This window comes from Trichomycterus rosablanca, chromosome 7 (genome assembly GCF_030014385.1).
Source record: "Trichomycterus rosablanca isolate fTriRos1 chromosome 7, fTriRos1.hap1, whole genome shotgun sequence".
Classification (NCBI taxonomy): domain Eukaryota; kingdom Metazoa; phylum Chordata; class Actinopteri; order Siluriformes; family Trichomycteridae; genus Trichomycterus; species Trichomycterus rosablanca.
The window spans coordinates 27215300-27233874 of NC_085994.1; the positions used below are offsets into that span (position 1 = coordinate 27215300).

An 18575-nucleotide genomic window follows, 5' to 3' on the forward strand; every position below is an offset into this window, starting at 1 on the left:
CCTAAATATACTGCCGAGGCAACACAGGTGTTTTTCAAATTTAAAAAATGCCAGTCTTGCCAGTCACCCGATTTAAATTTAATCGATGCATGTGCTCCAGATACTGAAGAAGAAACAGGAAACAAGGGCTTGAAAAACGCTCTGAAGATTGCTGCATTAGATGCTTGGCAAAGCATCACCATAGAAGATACACTGCAAAAAATTATTTTTTGACTTAATAAATAGAGTGAAGATTTTTAAAGTACTTTATACAAGAATATTCTAGTACAGTCTTGCTACTTAAGAATGTCACATATAATTTAGTGTGTTTCTTTGTAATTATTTGTTATCAAATACATTAGTAAATTTGATTCTAAATACCAAGTAAAAATAACTATGTTTTTTATTTCTTGGATTGAAGCAAAGCAAAACTAAAAACTTCTAGTAAATATTACTTTATGTTCCACGCATGCGCATTGCCTGACAAGTTCGGACACGTTTCATACACGGAGTGCAAAACGAGCTGCTGAGACTTTTGAATCTTCTCAAGTCTTCTCACCACAAAGTTTTTTGGTTGTTGAGGACATACTTTGGCCAAAGGGGACTGTTTTATGGTAAGTTGTCATTTTTTTAAGAAATTATATTACCGTGCCAGTTAATATTATAAATATTAAAAATTTGTGTAACTTTCTACACTATTGACTCCAAATTAGCGTCTGTTAGCATGGCAGAATGAATGTTATGTAGTTATATTAATCGGGATAACTTGTTCCGTTTAATGAACGTGGGCTTAAAACGTTGGTTCTAAAATAGTTCTTTTGTCTAATGATTATGAAAGCCTGTTTTGCTACTTAAAAATAAATCTGTCTGAGGCTGTATAGTCCCGGGTCTTTCAAATACAAATGTGCATTATTAGTAGGGTTGCCAACCGTCCCGTAAAATACGGAATCGTTCCGTATTTGGAAACTAAATGTCGCGTTCCGTATTGAACTGATACGGGACGCGCTTTGTTCCGTATTTTTATCAATGGGAGAGAAATGCTGCAGATTAGACTGTTCAATACTAGAGCTGGGCGGTTCCTGAATCACCCGGGTTAATGATTCGAATCTTTGTACTGAATCAGGAATCACGAGTCTGAAATCTTAATTAACCCGCTAAGTACACAAGGCGAGTGAGCCGACTCACTGAAAACACCTCTGACTCAGATGATTTGGCTGAACCGGCTTCACTCCAGTGTATGAATCTAAGTAATAAGTTAAATATTTAATAGTTAAGAATTTACCACCACTATAAATACTTCACTGTTTGAGTAGCGCAGTGGGCAGCGCGCATCGCGCACGTTCTTCTGCCCTAGGTTCGAATCCGGCTTAGGGCGAAACTAAAGTAACACAAGCAGGGCTGGCGCTATGAGGGGCGCTGGGGTGGGCATTGCCCCAACCCTCCCCCAATTTTCTTACTGCCCCCCTAAGCAACGCAGTCCAGAACCGGGCTGCATGTCGGTGTTAAGATGGATTATGTAAAAATGTTGTTTTCACTATTGAGAAAAAATGTTACATGATGTTTATGCATGTTCTTTTAGCTAAAATATGGTTCTGATTTATCATTAAAGAATGAAAATAATATATGTTAAACAGCTTAAATTAAACATTTTGATAATGTTCCTACCCCCCCCAAACCAAATTGAATTATAATATGTAATATAACATTCTGAGGTCTACATAAACTTTATATTTACTAATTTGTTATTTTTTTAATCTTTGTCTTAGGTGAAAGATGAGTTCAGGAGGATAACTACAGTCAGTCCACCTGGAGCAAGTGTTTCTGACAAACTTTTACTTGCATCTGTTTGAAAGATAGATATCATTTATTTTGTCCTTACACTGTGACACTTATAGTTTGTTTTCCATTTACATTTTTTACTTTTGTGTAGCGAGTGAGACTTTAGAAAACATGCTGTTTGAAAGACATTTTGTCCACTGAACTGTAAGTAAAAAATGCATTTCCATTAATTGAGCAAAACAAATAAAAAAGTTTGACAAAAAATGTTGTCTGTCTGTTATAGTGGCTTTTGTATATGGTAATCATTGGGCGGCACGGTGGCTTTGTGGGTAGCACTGTCGCCTCACAACAAGAAGGTCCTGGGTTCAATCCCCAGGTGGGGCGGTCCGGGTCCTTTCTGTGCGGAGTTTGCATGTTCTCCCCGTGTCCGCGTGGGTTTCCTCCGGGTACTCCGGTTTCCTCCCACAGTCCAAAAACATGCCACCAGGTTAATTGGAAACACTGAATTGTCCTATAGATACCTAGCCGCTAGATGCACTAGTGCATTGTAGTGCCGGTCCCAAGCCCGGATAAATTAGGGAGGGTTGTGTCAGGAAGGGCATCCGGCGTAAAAATTGTGCCAAATCAATGAGCGATCATGAGGATGACTCGCTGTGGCGACCCCTGAAAAAGGGAAAAGCCGAAAGTAGAAGAAGAAGAAGTATATGGTAATTATTGATGTTGAATTGAATAATGTTAAATTATTTTGCATTTTATAATATAGCATTTTAATAATATATAATATAGCATTTTATAAGCCATGTTTTAATGCTTTTAGTGCTGCAATGTTTAAGTAAAATCTACTAAGATACAGCTATTACAATATACTTGAAGCAGTGTGTAGCAAAGTTACTTTTACTGAAGAATTTATAGTAAAATCCAGATAGAATTGTGAGTAACCTTTACTTGAATATATGGTCTGTTAAATTTACTAGCAGTTTGTACATGGAAAAACTTTCCTAAGTTTTTTTTAAGTAAATCTTACTCCACATTTTTTGCAGTGTACTCGGCACCTGGTGATGTTTATGAATCACAGACTTTGCATGCAAGAGATAGGCAACAAAGTACTAAACATAACTGCTTTAATCATCATTGCTATGTCCCAAACATTATGGTGCCATAAAATGAGGGGGACTGAGTGTTGCAATTAAATTAATGTTAAATAATGTAACCCCAAAGGTTTAACCAATTAGAGTTGATAATATACCATACCATACCATACCATACCATACCTATAAACATACTGTACTCAATGTCTATGCTAGGTGTCTACGCTAGGAACCCACCTAATCAGAGAGCTCTTATCCCTTTACCTTCCATGCAAATACATACGAGATTCATTGCCTGACCAGGACTGTTGCATCAGTATAATGAAACTATATAAAACGATGGATGCAGCAGTGGTCTTGTTATAAGAATAAAGACATTTTTTTGGTCAAGACAGACATTGGAGGAAGACCTGGGTTGCTCTCAAACATACCACATTTAGATGGTATAAAGTGAAAGATATCCTCTGGAGAAAATAAACATTAATTTTATTTTCTTTATTATTATTTAAGTTTTATTTATTTGTATTTATATGCCCATTCATTAAGTAAATTGGAAATAGTGTTACTTGATGTCCTACTCCAGAAGATTTTGTTGAAATCAGGGAAATGTACCTGCCACAAAATTTGAATAGTTTGTCATTGATTTGGAAACTGACATGCATTTAGTTCTGAGGACATTAAAAATTGTTTATATTTTAGCCTATTTTAACATTATTTTACATTGATTAAACCTGTAAGTACAGGTATAGAAATATGGTGAAATGTTTATCTACACAGTTTTATAATGTTCATGTTATTGAAAGAATTTATCTAAGCCTGTCATTAGTTTACAAAAAGTAAAAACAATACATCACTAAATATACCTCTTGTTTATATTGACTTTAAGTGGTCAGTTTGGTGTTTTTATTTTATTATATGTTGTTGTATGTAATTTTATTGTATGTGTTGTATTTAATTTTATTACATGTAATTTTATTGTAACTCAATTGATAATGTAATAAGCAGCACATAATGTAATACTTTATAACATTATGTGCAAAGCTTTTATTACATTTGTGTTATTACATTATGTGCAGTTATTACTAGAGATGCATGAGTACCGATACTGGTATCGGGTATTTGCCCGATACCGTGCTCATTAACTTGTACTCGTACTCGCAAACGAGGCTCCGATACTAAACATCCGACACCGTGTGCCTAGTGCACGTTGCTGCGTTAGGCCTGGTTCACACGATTTTTGCCCTGATTTTCGCTCGGCGACTGGTCGCCGCTAGATTTGCCGGCTCGGGAGCAACTCGGCGTTCACTCGGCGATCAAAACTCGGCTCTCGATCGCTAAGTGTAAACTATCCAACAACTCGATCCGACCGGCTCACCGAGCGCTCGAGTTTTCTAGCACGTCAGATATCTGATCTCAGATGTGCGACTGGGAATGAGTGACATGTCGAACAGCCAATGAGAACGCAGGATACGGTGTGAGGGGAAACGCAGGAGAGGAGTGTAAACAGGTGGGACAGGGGGATAATATAGTTGATATCAGAATACACCGGCACACACACACGTTTTACAGTATTTCTGACCAAACAAAACACCCACATTGCAAAAATATTTATTAACCTCCAACTCACTACAGAACAATCCATGCTATTCGTGTTGCCAAATCCACTCAGATTCACTTATTTTTCCTCCTTGATTTCATCACGTCAGCGCACAAACACTTTGATCACTCGTTACTTGTTGACGTGCATTTTTGGACGTGGTATCATTAAACTTCTCGTCACTTCTCACGTGTGTTTTTGTTTTAAAAAAACGGTATTTCTAAATAGGTATTGGCAGAGCCATAGATAGAGAGAGTTGCGACACTCCTTGATCTCGCCGCTACGCGGTTACGTGGTTCATGTAACCCTCCAATAGTTCCAAACAAACCCGGCGCTGTCATGTTCTCATATGGGACAGGCAGCAGTGAATGAAATATTAAACGCTAAATAATAAACATTTGTACAATTTCTGGGTATTTTCAACTGCCTTTACATTTACTGCATCTGCTTTAATGTCAATTTGGTATATAAAGTGGAAGATTGATGTTTATAATGACTTGTTAATAGGTCGTTCTTGTTAACACACAGTACATTATATTAGCATACATTACATAATGCCATATCATTAAGTAGTAGAGACAATATACAGTACAGAGATTAAAGTTTTTTTATGTTTTGTTTTTTACATAAACTAATCTCCCTTCACTTTCCTGAGGATTCATGATAATAATAATTTTGGCTAAACACTAAGCCATGTGCTGGATTCATAAGGTTTGCCTGCACTGAATGAACAGATTCATAAACACACTACCGTACCTTTAACATTATAGTGCAGGTACATGAAAAAGCATTCATTCATGTCTTATTTCATGAGTGATTAATAATTGATTCCTACATGTAATACATTAATGAATTCATTATGAATATGCACTAGTTCATTTTGTCTAATGTAAGTGGTGGACAAGGTACACAAACCATGTAGTTGAGTTAAAGTAGAGATATCCAAGGTAACATATTACTCCAGTAAAAGTAGTAGTAAAAGCAAAAATACTCTTTACCTCCACTAAAGTACTAAACTAAATTTACCTTCAAATGTACTTAAGTAAGAAAGTAAAAGTAGCATGATTTATTATGGCTCTAATGTTTTATGATCATTTCTGTAACAAGACTCTTAATTAATCAACTCATTTTAGGTAAAAAGACTCGTGTGTCATTATTCGGTTATACCTATTAATGAAGATAAACATGTAACATTTAGTGCTGAGCAAATGCTAAACAATAACAGTATTAAGTATATTAATTACATTAAATTCTTTTTTTTTTTTTTTTAAACAAAGCAACATACAGCTAAAAATGCTTGATAAGTAGTGGAAATGAATGGGGCTCTATGGGTTGTTTGGAACTATACAGAGCTCCACAACCCAGAAGCTGCGCAGAAAAATTTCCCGCCCCCGTTAAAACGGTTCCCTATGGTAGTGTCGCCACTCTGTTCTCTCTACCGCTCTGGGTATTGGTATCGGTATCGGTATCGGCAAGTACAAAAATACATGTACTTGTACTCGTACTCGGTTGGGAAAAAATGGTATTGATGCATCCCTAGTTATTACATTACATGTAGTTATTACATTATAAGTTCCTACAGCAAGGTCTGAATTTGAGTCAAAATTTGCCGAATTTCCCCGCCATACGATGGCCCCTTTGACCCATAATATACAGTTAAATATATACAGTTATAATATACAGTTCTGCGCAAAAGACTTTATGCTCTGTTGTTTCAGCAAAGCATCCATATTTCTTTTTTGGTCTCTTGATTAAGATGCAAACAAACAAACAAACAAAAAAGGATAGGAAATATTGATTTGCATTTGATGCATTTTGGGTGGGTGCAATGTTATTGTAGTAAAGACCACTTCCATTTAGGGTAGAAATGTTTCATATTGTTAGCAGAATACTCCTATAGTATTTAATTAAGCAGTGACTAAAGCTACTGCCATCTGATAATAACTTTTTTTTTTTTCAAATCACTTACATCTTTTTAGTGTGTTGGTCCTGGATTCTGTAAAATTGTTTTGAGACGATTTCCATTGTAAAAAGCGCTATACAAATAAATTTGCCTTGAATCAAGGCCAGCTGTGCCTGCTCAATGTTTTTATATGCTACAAAATTTCCCTGTTTGCACCCATGTTTCTCACTTTTTACCTTCTTTTTTATTTTAGACATCTGGGTTTAGACCTGGTGCCAAGGAAAGAGTTTGAGATGGTGGATCCAGACTTGTTTAGTGTTTCTGACCTTTACAGGATGGTAAGTAGCAGTTCAAACTGGCTAAAATTGGTCTTTTTTATTACAAGGTTTACAAATATTATCTTTACTACCAAAAGTCTTTGCCAGCACCAAAGTTCAATAGCATCCTTCTCACTTTTTTATTGCCCAGCTTTTACATCCATTAAGATCACAGTTCTGGACAGTTCAAATCTTTGTTTGGAGAGACAAATCTGAAGATCTTTTCCATTTCCCTGTTTTCCTGTTGACCTCCTTCAATTATTCTATAAACCAACATACATCTGCAGTGGTAGATGAATCCTGCCTATACATCTGGCAGTTCTTGTTAAATGTAGGGCTATAGTCTGCATTTAATTATTTTTAGAATAATTTTACTGGTCGATTTAGTTTCAGTGAATTCAGTCTTTTGATATCCAGGTGTAATCCATTTTGGTTGCTTAAAGAAAGTATTAGTAATAAAAATGGATTAGTTGTTCTCCAGCTTAATATCTGTTTCACCTGTATTTCTTTTCTTCTGATTTTCAACTTGGGCATTACAGTCTCCTAAAACTAGCAGGACATCTTGCCACTGTTGCCCTGGGCTAGCTAAACAGGGGTTTTGGTCTGTCAATGTGAATGCTTTGAGACGATGTCTACTGTAAAAAGCGCTATACAAATTAATTTGACTTGACTTGACTTAATGGCATTGTGAGGTAGTTGATGCAAGGGTGCAGGAACCTATTCTGTATGGGTTTGCTTGTGCCTTGAGTTGAGCTGGGCACAGTGGTGTGGGATGTAAATATTCCCCAATTGCATGGCCTCCTCCCACCTCCCATCTTCTGGCACTATACTGAGTTTGATTTTGTGGTTCCTTTTAATTTGATTTTCTTGTTATAGTTCAGAAGTTGTTAACCATTGCCTTCTTCTGTAACATACAATGAAAATGACCTTTACTATTTAAGCAGTGAAGATTTCATGTATAAAATGGGGAAACTCAATATTTCATGTTTTGTCTACAAGACAATGTATTTCATAAACAAGAAATATCTAGATATCAAGATATGTCTATAAACAAGATATTTCATGTTTTGTCTGCTCAACTTCATTTCATTTGTTAATATACTTCCATTCCTGCATTTCAGGCCTGCAACACATTCCAAAAAAAGTTGGGACAGGGGCAATTTAGGACTAGTAACGAGGTGAAAAAAACTAAATAATGATGTGATTCCAAACAGGTGATGTGAACAGGTAATTGTAATCATGGTTTGGTAAAAAAGCAGCATTCAGGAAAGTCTTTGATGAGCAAAGATGGCCAGAGGATCTCCAGTTTGTGTGAGAAAATGATTGAAATGTTTAAAAACAATGTACCTCAAAGACAGATCGGAAGGGATTTGCATATTACTTCCTCTATAGTGCATAATATCAATAAACGACCCAAGGAATCGGGAGGAATTTCAGTGCGTAAAAGCCAAGGGTGCAAGCTTAGGCTGAAGGCACATGATCTTCGGTTCCTCAGATGGCACTGCATCAAGAACTGGCACTCAACAATAGCTGATATAACCACATGGGCAAGGGATTACTTTGGCAAATCGTTGTCAAGCACTACAATATGGTGTTACATGCAGAAATTCCACTTAAAACTTTGCTGTGCCTTATGTTAACCATGTCCAGAAGCGGCATCAGCTTCTCTGGGTTCAGAGGCATCACACAGTGGAAACATGTATTGTGGTCAGATGAATCAGCATTCCAGGTTTTTTTTGGAAAAAATGGACTTGTGTGCTCCGGACCAAAGACGAAAAGGATCATCCAGACTGTTATTAGCAACAAGTCCAAAAGCCAGGGTCTGTCATGGTATAGGGCCATGTCAGTGCGCTTGGCAAAGGTCATTTACACTTCTGTGATGGCAGCATTAATGCAGAAAAGTGCATTCAGATCTTAGAGCTATGTTGCCTTCAAGACGTCATCTTTTCCAGGGACGTCCATGCATTTTTCAACAAGACAATGCAAAACCACATGCTGCACACATTACAAAGGCATGGCGGCGGAAGAAGAGGGTACGGGTACTGGACTGGCCTGCCTGCAGTCCTGACCTGTCCCCAACAGAGAATGTGTGGAGAATTGTGAAACTAAAAATGCAACAATGACGACCCTGTACTGTCACATCTTAAGATGTGTTTGAAGTCAGAATGGGATGAAATAAAACCTGAAACACAAAATTGCTTGGTATCCTCGGTGCCAAAACGTCTTTTAGGTGTGGTGAAAATGAATGGCAACATTACAAAGCAGTTAATGCTTTACTGTCCCAACTTTTTTTGGAATGTGTTGCAGGCCTGAAATGCAGGAATGGATGTTTATTATTAAATGAAATGAAGTTGACCAGACAAAACATGAAATATCTCAGGTTCATCCTGTCTGCAATAAAAAACAGGCTAAGTAAATGTAAGAAGTTCTGTTTTTTTTTTATTATTTGCATTTTCCATGCTTTCCTAACTTTTTCTGATTTGGGGTTGTATTCAGAAAGTATTCAGACACCATTGGCTTTATCACCAATGATGAAGTGAAAAACATGTTTAAAGACGTGTTTAAAAATGATTTAAAAATAAAAAAACTTACATAGCTCATTCATAAAAGATTCTTTGCTGTAGCATTCCAGACTCTGAATCAAGGGTCAGCCTTTGGAAAAGACATTTTTAAGCAACATTAATCGAACAATTACTTCTTTGTCTGGTTATCTGTTAATCAGTGACATCCCTATACCAGATGTTTTTTGGTGGTAGTCAACCATTCTCAGTTTGTAAAAACATTGTGTGATGTACAGCTATGGGTGTATCAGTTGAACCAGTGTTGTTGGGGTTTTTAAACACACCATTGTCAATGCTGAGAGGAGAATAGTGCTACAACCAAATATACAAAACCAATAGCTTTATATGATCAGAAAATAAAAGACTAGAGAAATATTTACACACTTTGTGCATAAAAATGTAGCTCTAGTCCCTTAACTATATACTTACAATGGGTGCTAATAGGTTATTTGTTCCTTATAAAGAGAACGAGTTTAAACAGTACTTCCCAACAACACTGCTGCACGTGAAACAATCATACCAGAACAACACACATTGTTTTTTTTACACCTTGTATTTTTTACACTTAACAGCTATTAGACAAAATGAAGAATTTTGTCAATAGTGGCACATAAACAAGTTTATTAAATACTTTTTGTATTTTTTATGACTATACTTTTACCAGTTTCCACTTATCCTGTATAGTGTAGTCTACAGTATATGTGTACAGTGCTGTAAAAAGTATTTGCTCCTTACCTGATTTCTTAATTTTTTGTTTATCACATTTTAAGTTTTTGCTTAACATTTTGTAACTTTTTTGTTGCAGATCTAACAAATATTAAAAAAGACCATACAAGTAAACAGAAAATGCAGCTCTTAAATGATCATTTCACTTATTGAAGATTTATTGTAAATCTACAGTGGGGAAAATAAGTATTTGATCCCCTGCTGATTTTGTAAGTTTACCCCCTTACAAAGACTTGAACAGTCTATAATTTTTAAATTTTAACAGAGAGAGACAGAATATCAACAAAAAATCCAGAAAAAAAACATGAAATAAAAGTTATAAATTAATTTGTATTTAATTAAGGGAAATAAGTATTTGAGCAAGAATTCTGACCCCCACAGACCGGTTATGTATGAGGCACACAAATTAGTCCTGTCCCTGTATAAAAGACACCTGTAACAGAATCAGTTTCTTCCATTCAAATCTCTCGACCACCATGGGCAAGACCAAAGAGCTATCAAAGGACGTCAGGGACAAGATTGTAGACCTGCACAAGGCTGGAATGGGCTACAAGACCATCAGCAAGACGCTTGGTGAGAAAGAGACCACTGTTGGCGCGATAATTAAAAAATGGAAGAAATATAAGATCACAGTCAATCGCCCTCGCTCTGGAGCTCCATGCAAGATCTCACCTCGTTGGGTAAGAATGATTCTGAGAAAGGTGAGGTCAGCCCAGAATTACACGGGAGGAGCTTGTCAATGATCTCAAGGGAGCTGGGAGCACAGTCACCAAGAAAACCATTAGTAACACACTTCGCCGTAATGGATTGAGATCCTGCAGTGCCCGCAAAGTCCCTTTGCTCAAGAAGGCTCATGTACAGGCCCATCTGAAGTTTGCCAATGAACACCTGAATGATTCAGAGAAAGCTTGGGAGAATGTGATATGGTCAGATGAGACCAAAATTGAGCTCTTTGGCATCAACTCCACTCGCCGTGTTTGGAGGCAGAGAAATGCCCAGTGGGGATGGTGTTCTTGGGGTCATATCCAGCATTTCTCTGCTCCCAGCTTCCTTGAGATCATTGACAAGCTCCTCCCATGTAATTCTGGGCTGACCTCACCTTTCTCAGAATCATTCTTACCCCACGAGGTGAGATCTTGCATGGAGCTCCAGAGCGAGGGCGATTGACTGTGATCTTGTATTTCTTCCATTTTCGAATTATCGTGCCAACAGTGGTCTCTTTCTCACCAAGCGTCTTGCTGATGGTCTTGTAGCCCATTCCAGCCTTGTGCAGGTCTACAATCTTGTCCCTGACGTCCTTTGATAGCTCCTTGGTCTTGCCCATGGTGGTCGAGAGATTTGAACGGAAGAAACTGATTCTGTGACAGATGTCTTTTATACAGGGACAGGACTAATTTGTGTGCCTTTTGTGCACATAACCAGTCTGTGGGGGTCAGAATTCTTGCTGGTTGGTAGGGGATCAAATACTTATTTCCCTTAGTTAAATACAAATTAATTTACAGTGTATCACAAAAGTGAGTACACCCCTCACATTTCTGCAAATATTTCATTATATCTTTTCATGGGACAACACTATAGACATGAAACTTGGATATAACTTAGAGTAGTCAGTGTACAGCTTGTATAGCAGTGTAGATTTACTGTCTTCTGAAAATAACTCAACACACAGCCATTAATGTCTAAATAGCTGGCAACATAAGTGAGTACACCCCACAGTGAACATGTCCAAATTGTGCCCAAATGTGTCGTTGTCCCTCCCTGGTGTCATGTGTCAAGGTCCCAGGTGTAAATGGGGAGCAGGGCTGTTAAATTTGGTGTTTTGGGTACAATTCTCTCATACTGGCCACTGGATATTCAACATGGCACCTCATGGCAAAGAACTCTCTGAGGATGTGAGAAATAGAATTGTTGCTCTCCACAAAGATGGCCTGGACTATAAGAAGATTGCTAACACCCTGAAACTGAGCTACAGCATGGTGGCCAAGGTCATACAGCGGTTTTCCAGGACAGGTTCCACTCGGAACAGGCTTCGCCAGGGTCGACCAAAGCAGTTGAGTCCACGTGTTCGGCGTCATATCCAGAGGTTGGCTTTAAAAAATAGACACATGAGTGCTGCCAGCATTGCTGGCCGCACACTGCACAACTCGGTCTGCATGGTCGTCATCCCAGAAGGAAGCTGACGCACAAGAAAGCCCGCAAACAGTTTGCTGAAGACAAGCAGTCCAAGAACATGGATTACTGGAATGCCCTGTGGTCTGACGAGACCAAGATAAACTTCTTTGGCTCAGATGGTGTCCAGCATGTGTGGCGGCGCCCTGGTGAGAAGTACCAAGACAACTGTATCTTGCCTACAGTCAAGCATGGTGGTGGTAGCATCGTGGTCTTGGGCTGCATGAGTGTTGCTGGCACTGGGGAGCTGCAGTTCATTGAGGGAAACATGAATTCCAACATGTACTGTGACATTCTGAAACAGAGCATGATCCCCTCCCTTCGAAAACTGCAGTTTTCCAACAGGATAACGACCCCAAACACAACCTCCAAGATGACAACTGCCTTGCTGAGGAAGCTGAAGGTAAAGGTGATGGACTAAACCCAATTGAGCACCTGTGGCGCATCCTCAACTGGAAGGTGGAGGAGTTCAAGGTGTCTAACATCCACCAGCTCCGTGATGTCATCATGAAGGAGTGGAAGAGGATTCCAGTAGCAACCTGTGCAGCTCTGGTGAATTCCATGCCCAGGAGGGTTAAGGCAGTGCTGGATAATAATGGTGGTCACACAAAATATTGACACTTTGGGCACAATTTGGACATGTTCACTGTGGGGTGTACTCACTTATGTTGCCAGCCATTTAGACATTAATGGCTGTGTGTTGAGTTATTTTCAGAAGACAGTAAATCTACACTGCTATACAAGTTGTACACTGACTACTCTAAGTTATATCCAAGTTTTATTTCTATAGTGTTGTCCCATGAAAAGATATAATAAAATATTTGCAGAAATGTGAGGGGTGTACTTACTTTTGTGATACACTGTATAACTTTTATTTCATGTTTTTTTTTTGGATTTCTCGATTTTTTTGTTGATATTCTGTCTCTCTCTGTTAAAATAAACCTTCCATAAAAATTATAGACTGTTCAAGTCTTTGTAAGGGGGTAAACTTACAAAATCAGCAGGGAATCAAATACTTATTTTACTCTCTGTATATTACCCATGTGAGCAATCCCTGCCCTCATACCTAATAACTGGTTGTGCCACCCTTGGCAGTAACAACTTCAATTAAACATTTGAGTCTTTTACATTATTGTGGAGAATTTTGGCCCATTTTCCTTTAAGGAATTTTTAAAGGTCCTTCCACATCTTTTCAGTGGAATTTAAGTCTGGACATTCAGGCCATTTCATAATTTTTTAAACCATTTAGTGATCGACTGGTGTGCTTTGATCATTGTCTTACTGCGTAAATAAATTGTGCTTGACCTTTAGGTCACAAACTGATGGGTGGACGTTTGCTTTTAGGATTTTCTGATAGAAAGCAAAATTCATGGTTCCATCAGTTTAGACTAGTCGTCCAGGTTCTGCTGAATCAAGGCAGCCCCAGACCATCACACTACCACCACCATATTTGACTGTTGGGATGATGTTCTTATGGTGGTGTGGTGGAAAAACCAAAAGAGTTTTGTTCTTGTCTGCAGAGAAGGACTGTTCTGACAAAGCCTTACATAAAAACTCAGTGCGATAAAAGGAAAGGAAAAAATCACTCTTATATACATGGTACCAAATGTCCTTGTGGGACAGTGGGAACTTTCACAGTCAACAGATGTTTCTTAGATAAAATTTAAGAACTGTTTGAAGACAGCTAGAACAGTATCTGAAAGCATAAAATTGCAAGCAACACACCTTTTGTTACATCCACCAACTACCAGTGATAACATAAATTAACATATTTTCTCCCACAGTGGAATGCAATTTTTGTTTCACACTAGATGTATCAAGACCTATGTCTTCCAAAAGGTTCCACCTATGACTCATCAGTCCACAGTATATTATCCCAAAGGTCTTAGACTAATATAGAGGTTTTTTGGCAAATGTGAGACAAGACAGTTCTTTTTGGTCTGCAGTGGTTTGTGCCTTGCAATTTTCTCAGCACTGTTCCAAGTTTTCTCCATTTGTAGATAACAGCTCTCACTGTGGTTTGCTGGAATTCCAAAGCCCAACAATCGTGTTGTAGCCCTTTCCAGACTGAATTAGTTTTACATCTAAATTTGTATCTCTTTAAAAAGTGGCATAATATGCCAGACAGGTTATTTTAAGTGATGTACAGATTTAGCCAGTCTGGCAGTAATAATTCATGAGTGTGGCTAGTGAAAATACACCCATTTGGTAAATGAATTTGTTTACCTAGTTGCTTTAGTAGCTTAATGGACGATAACTTATTCACATAGGCCAAGGTAGGGTTGAACAGCATTTTCTTTTAATATATGAATTTATTAATTTAAAAAATATTTTGTGTTTACTTGCATTATTTACATTTTTGGCTTTTACCCAAAACTACTTACAGTATTGTGACAGTATACAGTTTAAGCAATTGAGGGTTGAGGGACTTGCTCAAGGGCTCAACAGCGAAAGCCTGACAGTGATAGGGCTTTTTATTATTAGTCCAGTACCTTAACCGCTAGGCTACAACTAGTAGTTTTCTGATCTGAAGCGTCAAATGAAAATTGGGAGAAATTGGAAAGACGGCAAATACGGTTTTACAGCACTGTAAGTAAGCTTTCACTTGTGACTACTGTTACTTTCTTACTTTTACTCTTGTGCTGCCATGCCCTATGAGCTTGTTTGCCTTCATATATAAAATATTTTATGCCTCATTTGGTTTTGAATATTACATACAAAATAAATAATTAGAACAGTTTTTATTACTACTAAATATTTGGCAATATCATATGGTTATGGTCACCTGTGCAGTTGTGTCTGTAATTTTTTTTGATGTTTCTAAAATATGTTTTCTTTTTTTCCTCAGCATTCATCCAACAAACTTTGTAGTCAATCAAGTACAGCACAGGTTTGAACTCACAATAATGCTCATTTACATTTATCTTACAATACTTAAAACAGTAAAATAATGTAATATTAATATTAATTAATATAAATATTTACAAATATTTTTGTAAAATATCATTTTGTAAAAAAAACAGCTCACTTTTTGATTGCCTTTGTTAAATGTTTAACATTTACTATTACATTTTCTACATTTAGCAGAACGACTCAGAAGTGCTTTCTTATTAAATATTTTCTTACAAGTAGACAATGGTCTAAGAAAACAAATCTGCTAAAACCCTGTTAAAAAGTGTAGGTAGAATTTGTACAGAACATTATCATTTTTTTATTTTATTTTAAGTGCTCAGTAAAGAGGTGGGTGAGTGACTGAGCTGTTCAAACAGACAGGGAAAGTTCATTCTACCACCTTCTGTAAGTCGCTCTGGATAAGAGCGTCTGCTAAATGCTGAAAATGTAAATGTAAATGTAGTATGATGAAGAGTCTTGATGCCTGTCTTGCTCAAATTCTGAGTGATGGATCAAAACAAGCTAGACTTGGTATGTGGTACAAAACTAGTTTTGATGAGGTCTCTTTGGTAGATTGAGGCTGAGACTTGGGTGATAACTGCATGAGTTGAGTATTATTCACATAGGAATGGTCAGACCAGCCATAGGAGGATATGACTTTACCAAGAGAGTGGGTGTAAATGGAAAACAGAAGAGGATCAAGTACAGAGCCAAGTTTTGGGAGTTTTCTTGAAGGACTGAAGATGATATACATGTAGATGTAGAATCCAGCAGGGTTGAGTTGTAGGGTTGAGGATCAGTCAATTTTGTCAATCGTTTTCTGAAAAAAATATGGCAAAGTTAGAAGCAGTAAGGGAAGTGGAGGGAGGATGAAAAGAATTCAGAAGTAAAGAAAAGATGACATGAAGCTTGTGTGGCTCTGTAGCACGGTGGTCCCCAACCACCGGGCCATGGACCGGTACCAATCCGTGGGTCATTTATTACCGGGCCGCACAGAAAGAATAATCATTTGTGAGTAGTACAGTTATTCTATTTTAAATCCCCCGTCCCCGCCGGTCTGTGAAATGATATCTTATATAAAACTGGTCCATGGTCCAAAAAAGGTTGGGGACCACTGCTGTAGCAGACTGTTTAGGCTTTGGTAGAAAGGTATCTTTACAATCACAAAATATTTGAACTGGGACAGAAGAGAGTGGTAGGTGAGGAGATCAACATAATGCATACAATAACTTAACATAAAGTATTTGGTATTATATACAAGACTTACTATATCAGACAAAGCAAAGAGAGCAACGTTTTAGTGGGGGCTGCCACTGCTCTTCCCACGCCTATAATAGCGTCCAGTTGTCTCTTGTCTTCTAAAGATGATTTAAGACCTGCCCTTTAACCAAGTTCTTGAATTTATAATATTTATGCACTAACCAATTGCAGACTAGGCAAAGCAGAAAAAATATCATTGCAGCAAAGGTCATATCGGCGTTGGACTATATTTTAATTGAATAGTAGACATTTCCACATGTTTTGGTTTTAAAGCTTAATTCTGACCTGAAATTATCCATTGTGTGAAAGATGTAGTAACAAATGCAATCAGAAATGGAGCAATGACTTTTTTGTGTGTTTTGTTTTGTCTTTTTAGGGCCAGCAACATGGTGATGGTTGGCGGATGCCAATTACTCATCATCTTTTTCTCAACCTAAAAAATTTTACATATAGCAGCATTGGTGAAGACATAGAAGTACTGTTTAGTCTCTATGATGGCCATGAGAGCAAATACATTAGGTTAGAAACAAATACAAATAAATACAAATAATATTGCTGGCATAATTTGTTTGTAGAACAGTATAATCATTTATATTTTATTATAATGATCTTTAGCACATTGCTTTGATTCGGTTCTGCTATGTAGCATATTTCAAAAAAATTACCTCCAAGTGATTTATATAATCCAAAAAGGCCACTTAATTTAGTACTTAATGCATAACTTACTTTACAGAGTCATGGGTATTGTACATAGTTTCCAATCTGAAAGTGGTCTTGTTTGATTTATGATAACGTTAACCATTTCAACTTCTGATGACTTATGACAAGCATTTGTGGTTTCAGTGAAAGATTTCTGGTAAAGCTTAACAAAAATGAAGGACCACAGAGTCTAGAAAAAGCGGAACGACTCTGTACACTTTTCACAGTAAGAAACCATGTTGCTAGCAATATGTTAGTGTTGGAGACTAAAATGTCTAGAAGATTAACAATTACATGAATAGCTGTAATATATGACTAATAAAAAACAAATTTTTCTTTTAGGATTTAAGCACAAAGGATCTTAAAAAAGAACTCTATATTGTTGCACATGCCATCAGAACTGGTAAGGATTGACATGTAATTTATATGAAATATTTACTTAAATTAAACTATAGCAGGTCAGCTTTTATTTTTGCATCAAACACATTTATTGGTATACTGCCCAAAAAAGTCTAAATCAAATCAATTTGAAAATACATGAAAAGAAGGCAAACTAACATACTGAGATGAATGTTGATAAAGTTAATCAAAAGTGTACATGCACTTGTAAGGGGCATGTATGTCCAAACAGTTTTGGGATTTCTTGAGTTTGAATGCAAGCAAAACACTAAAAACTTAACTTTGTTGGGACAAGTTGGGACATTTTTATAAATAGGAATTTTGATTTACTAATTCTCTTAAACTTTTATGTATCTAACAAAAGTACAAATAGAAAACAAATTAAAGACTTTAAATGTTCTGACTGATGAACTTGATTGTTTTTTGTAAATACGAAGGATCTTCAAAAAGTTTCCACACTTATATTTTTGTTGGAAACGGTGAGGGCGGGAGGAGTAGTAATTGGTCGTGTCTGAGAGAGCTTATAGTCCGAATTTTCACCTTTTTGGACACTCAAAGAAGCTTTAAGGGGAAGAAGATTTTCATGATGTGAAAGCAGCGTGCTATCAGTGGCTACGCGCTAAACCAAAAACATTTTTGCTTATGGCAATAAAATGGTACAAAGCTGGGAAAAATGCACTGTAAGATGACTATGTAGAAATGTGATGTATTCCCCAAATGAGTAGAAATGTGATGTAATCCCCAACTTTTCTGAAATTAGGGTTTCTAAATAAGTAACAAAAAGCTCAAAGAAGAATGTAGGGAATAACTTGATGTTTCTTAATGTTGAGGCATTAAGAAAAGTTACTTCTTAAGGGGGTTACATTGGTGTGTGAAAAGATAAGATAAGAAAATGGAATTAATGTTTTGATTATGTGTGTGGCTGGTGCAGTGGTCGACCACCACTGAGATGAAAGGCCAAAAACAATTAACTGTTGATTGTATTTTGTCTGTTTGTGTATAAAGGTCGTATGTTTCTAAATGACTCAAAAAAGGGTCCTTCACATGTGCAGTACAGACGGCCATATGGCTGCGCTACTTTGGCCATGAGTGACTTTTTCAACTCCATCACCGACCCAAAAGAGGAAAAAGACTTTGTGTTAAAACTATACATGTAAGTGTGTATGAGTATGAGCTTTTGTGCATGAAAATCTGTTCTTCTGTAAG

The 18575-nt window shown here is 37.1% G+C and overlaps 1 protein-coding gene across 1 annotated transcript in view; it reads left to right on the plus strand.

Moving 5' to 3' along the window:
- The window catches only part of LOC134318329 (dedicator of cytokinesis protein 3-like), a 179241-nt gene that overhangs the window by 55927 nt on the left and 104739 nt on the right, over nt 1-18575 (plus strand). Inside the window, exons 7-12 of the mRNA XM_062999191.1 lie at nt 6600-6684; nt 14968-15009; nt 16648-16790; nt 17115-17196; nt 17313-17373; nt 18375-18522. Coding sequence (XP_062855261.1) covers nt 6600-6684; nt 14968-15009; nt 16648-16790; nt 17115-17196; nt 17313-17373; nt 18375-18522 — 561 coding nt within the window. The remainder of the gene's footprint in view (nt 1-6599; nt 6685-14967; nt 15010-16647; nt 16791-17114; nt 17197-17312; nt 17374-18374; nt 18523-18575) is intronic.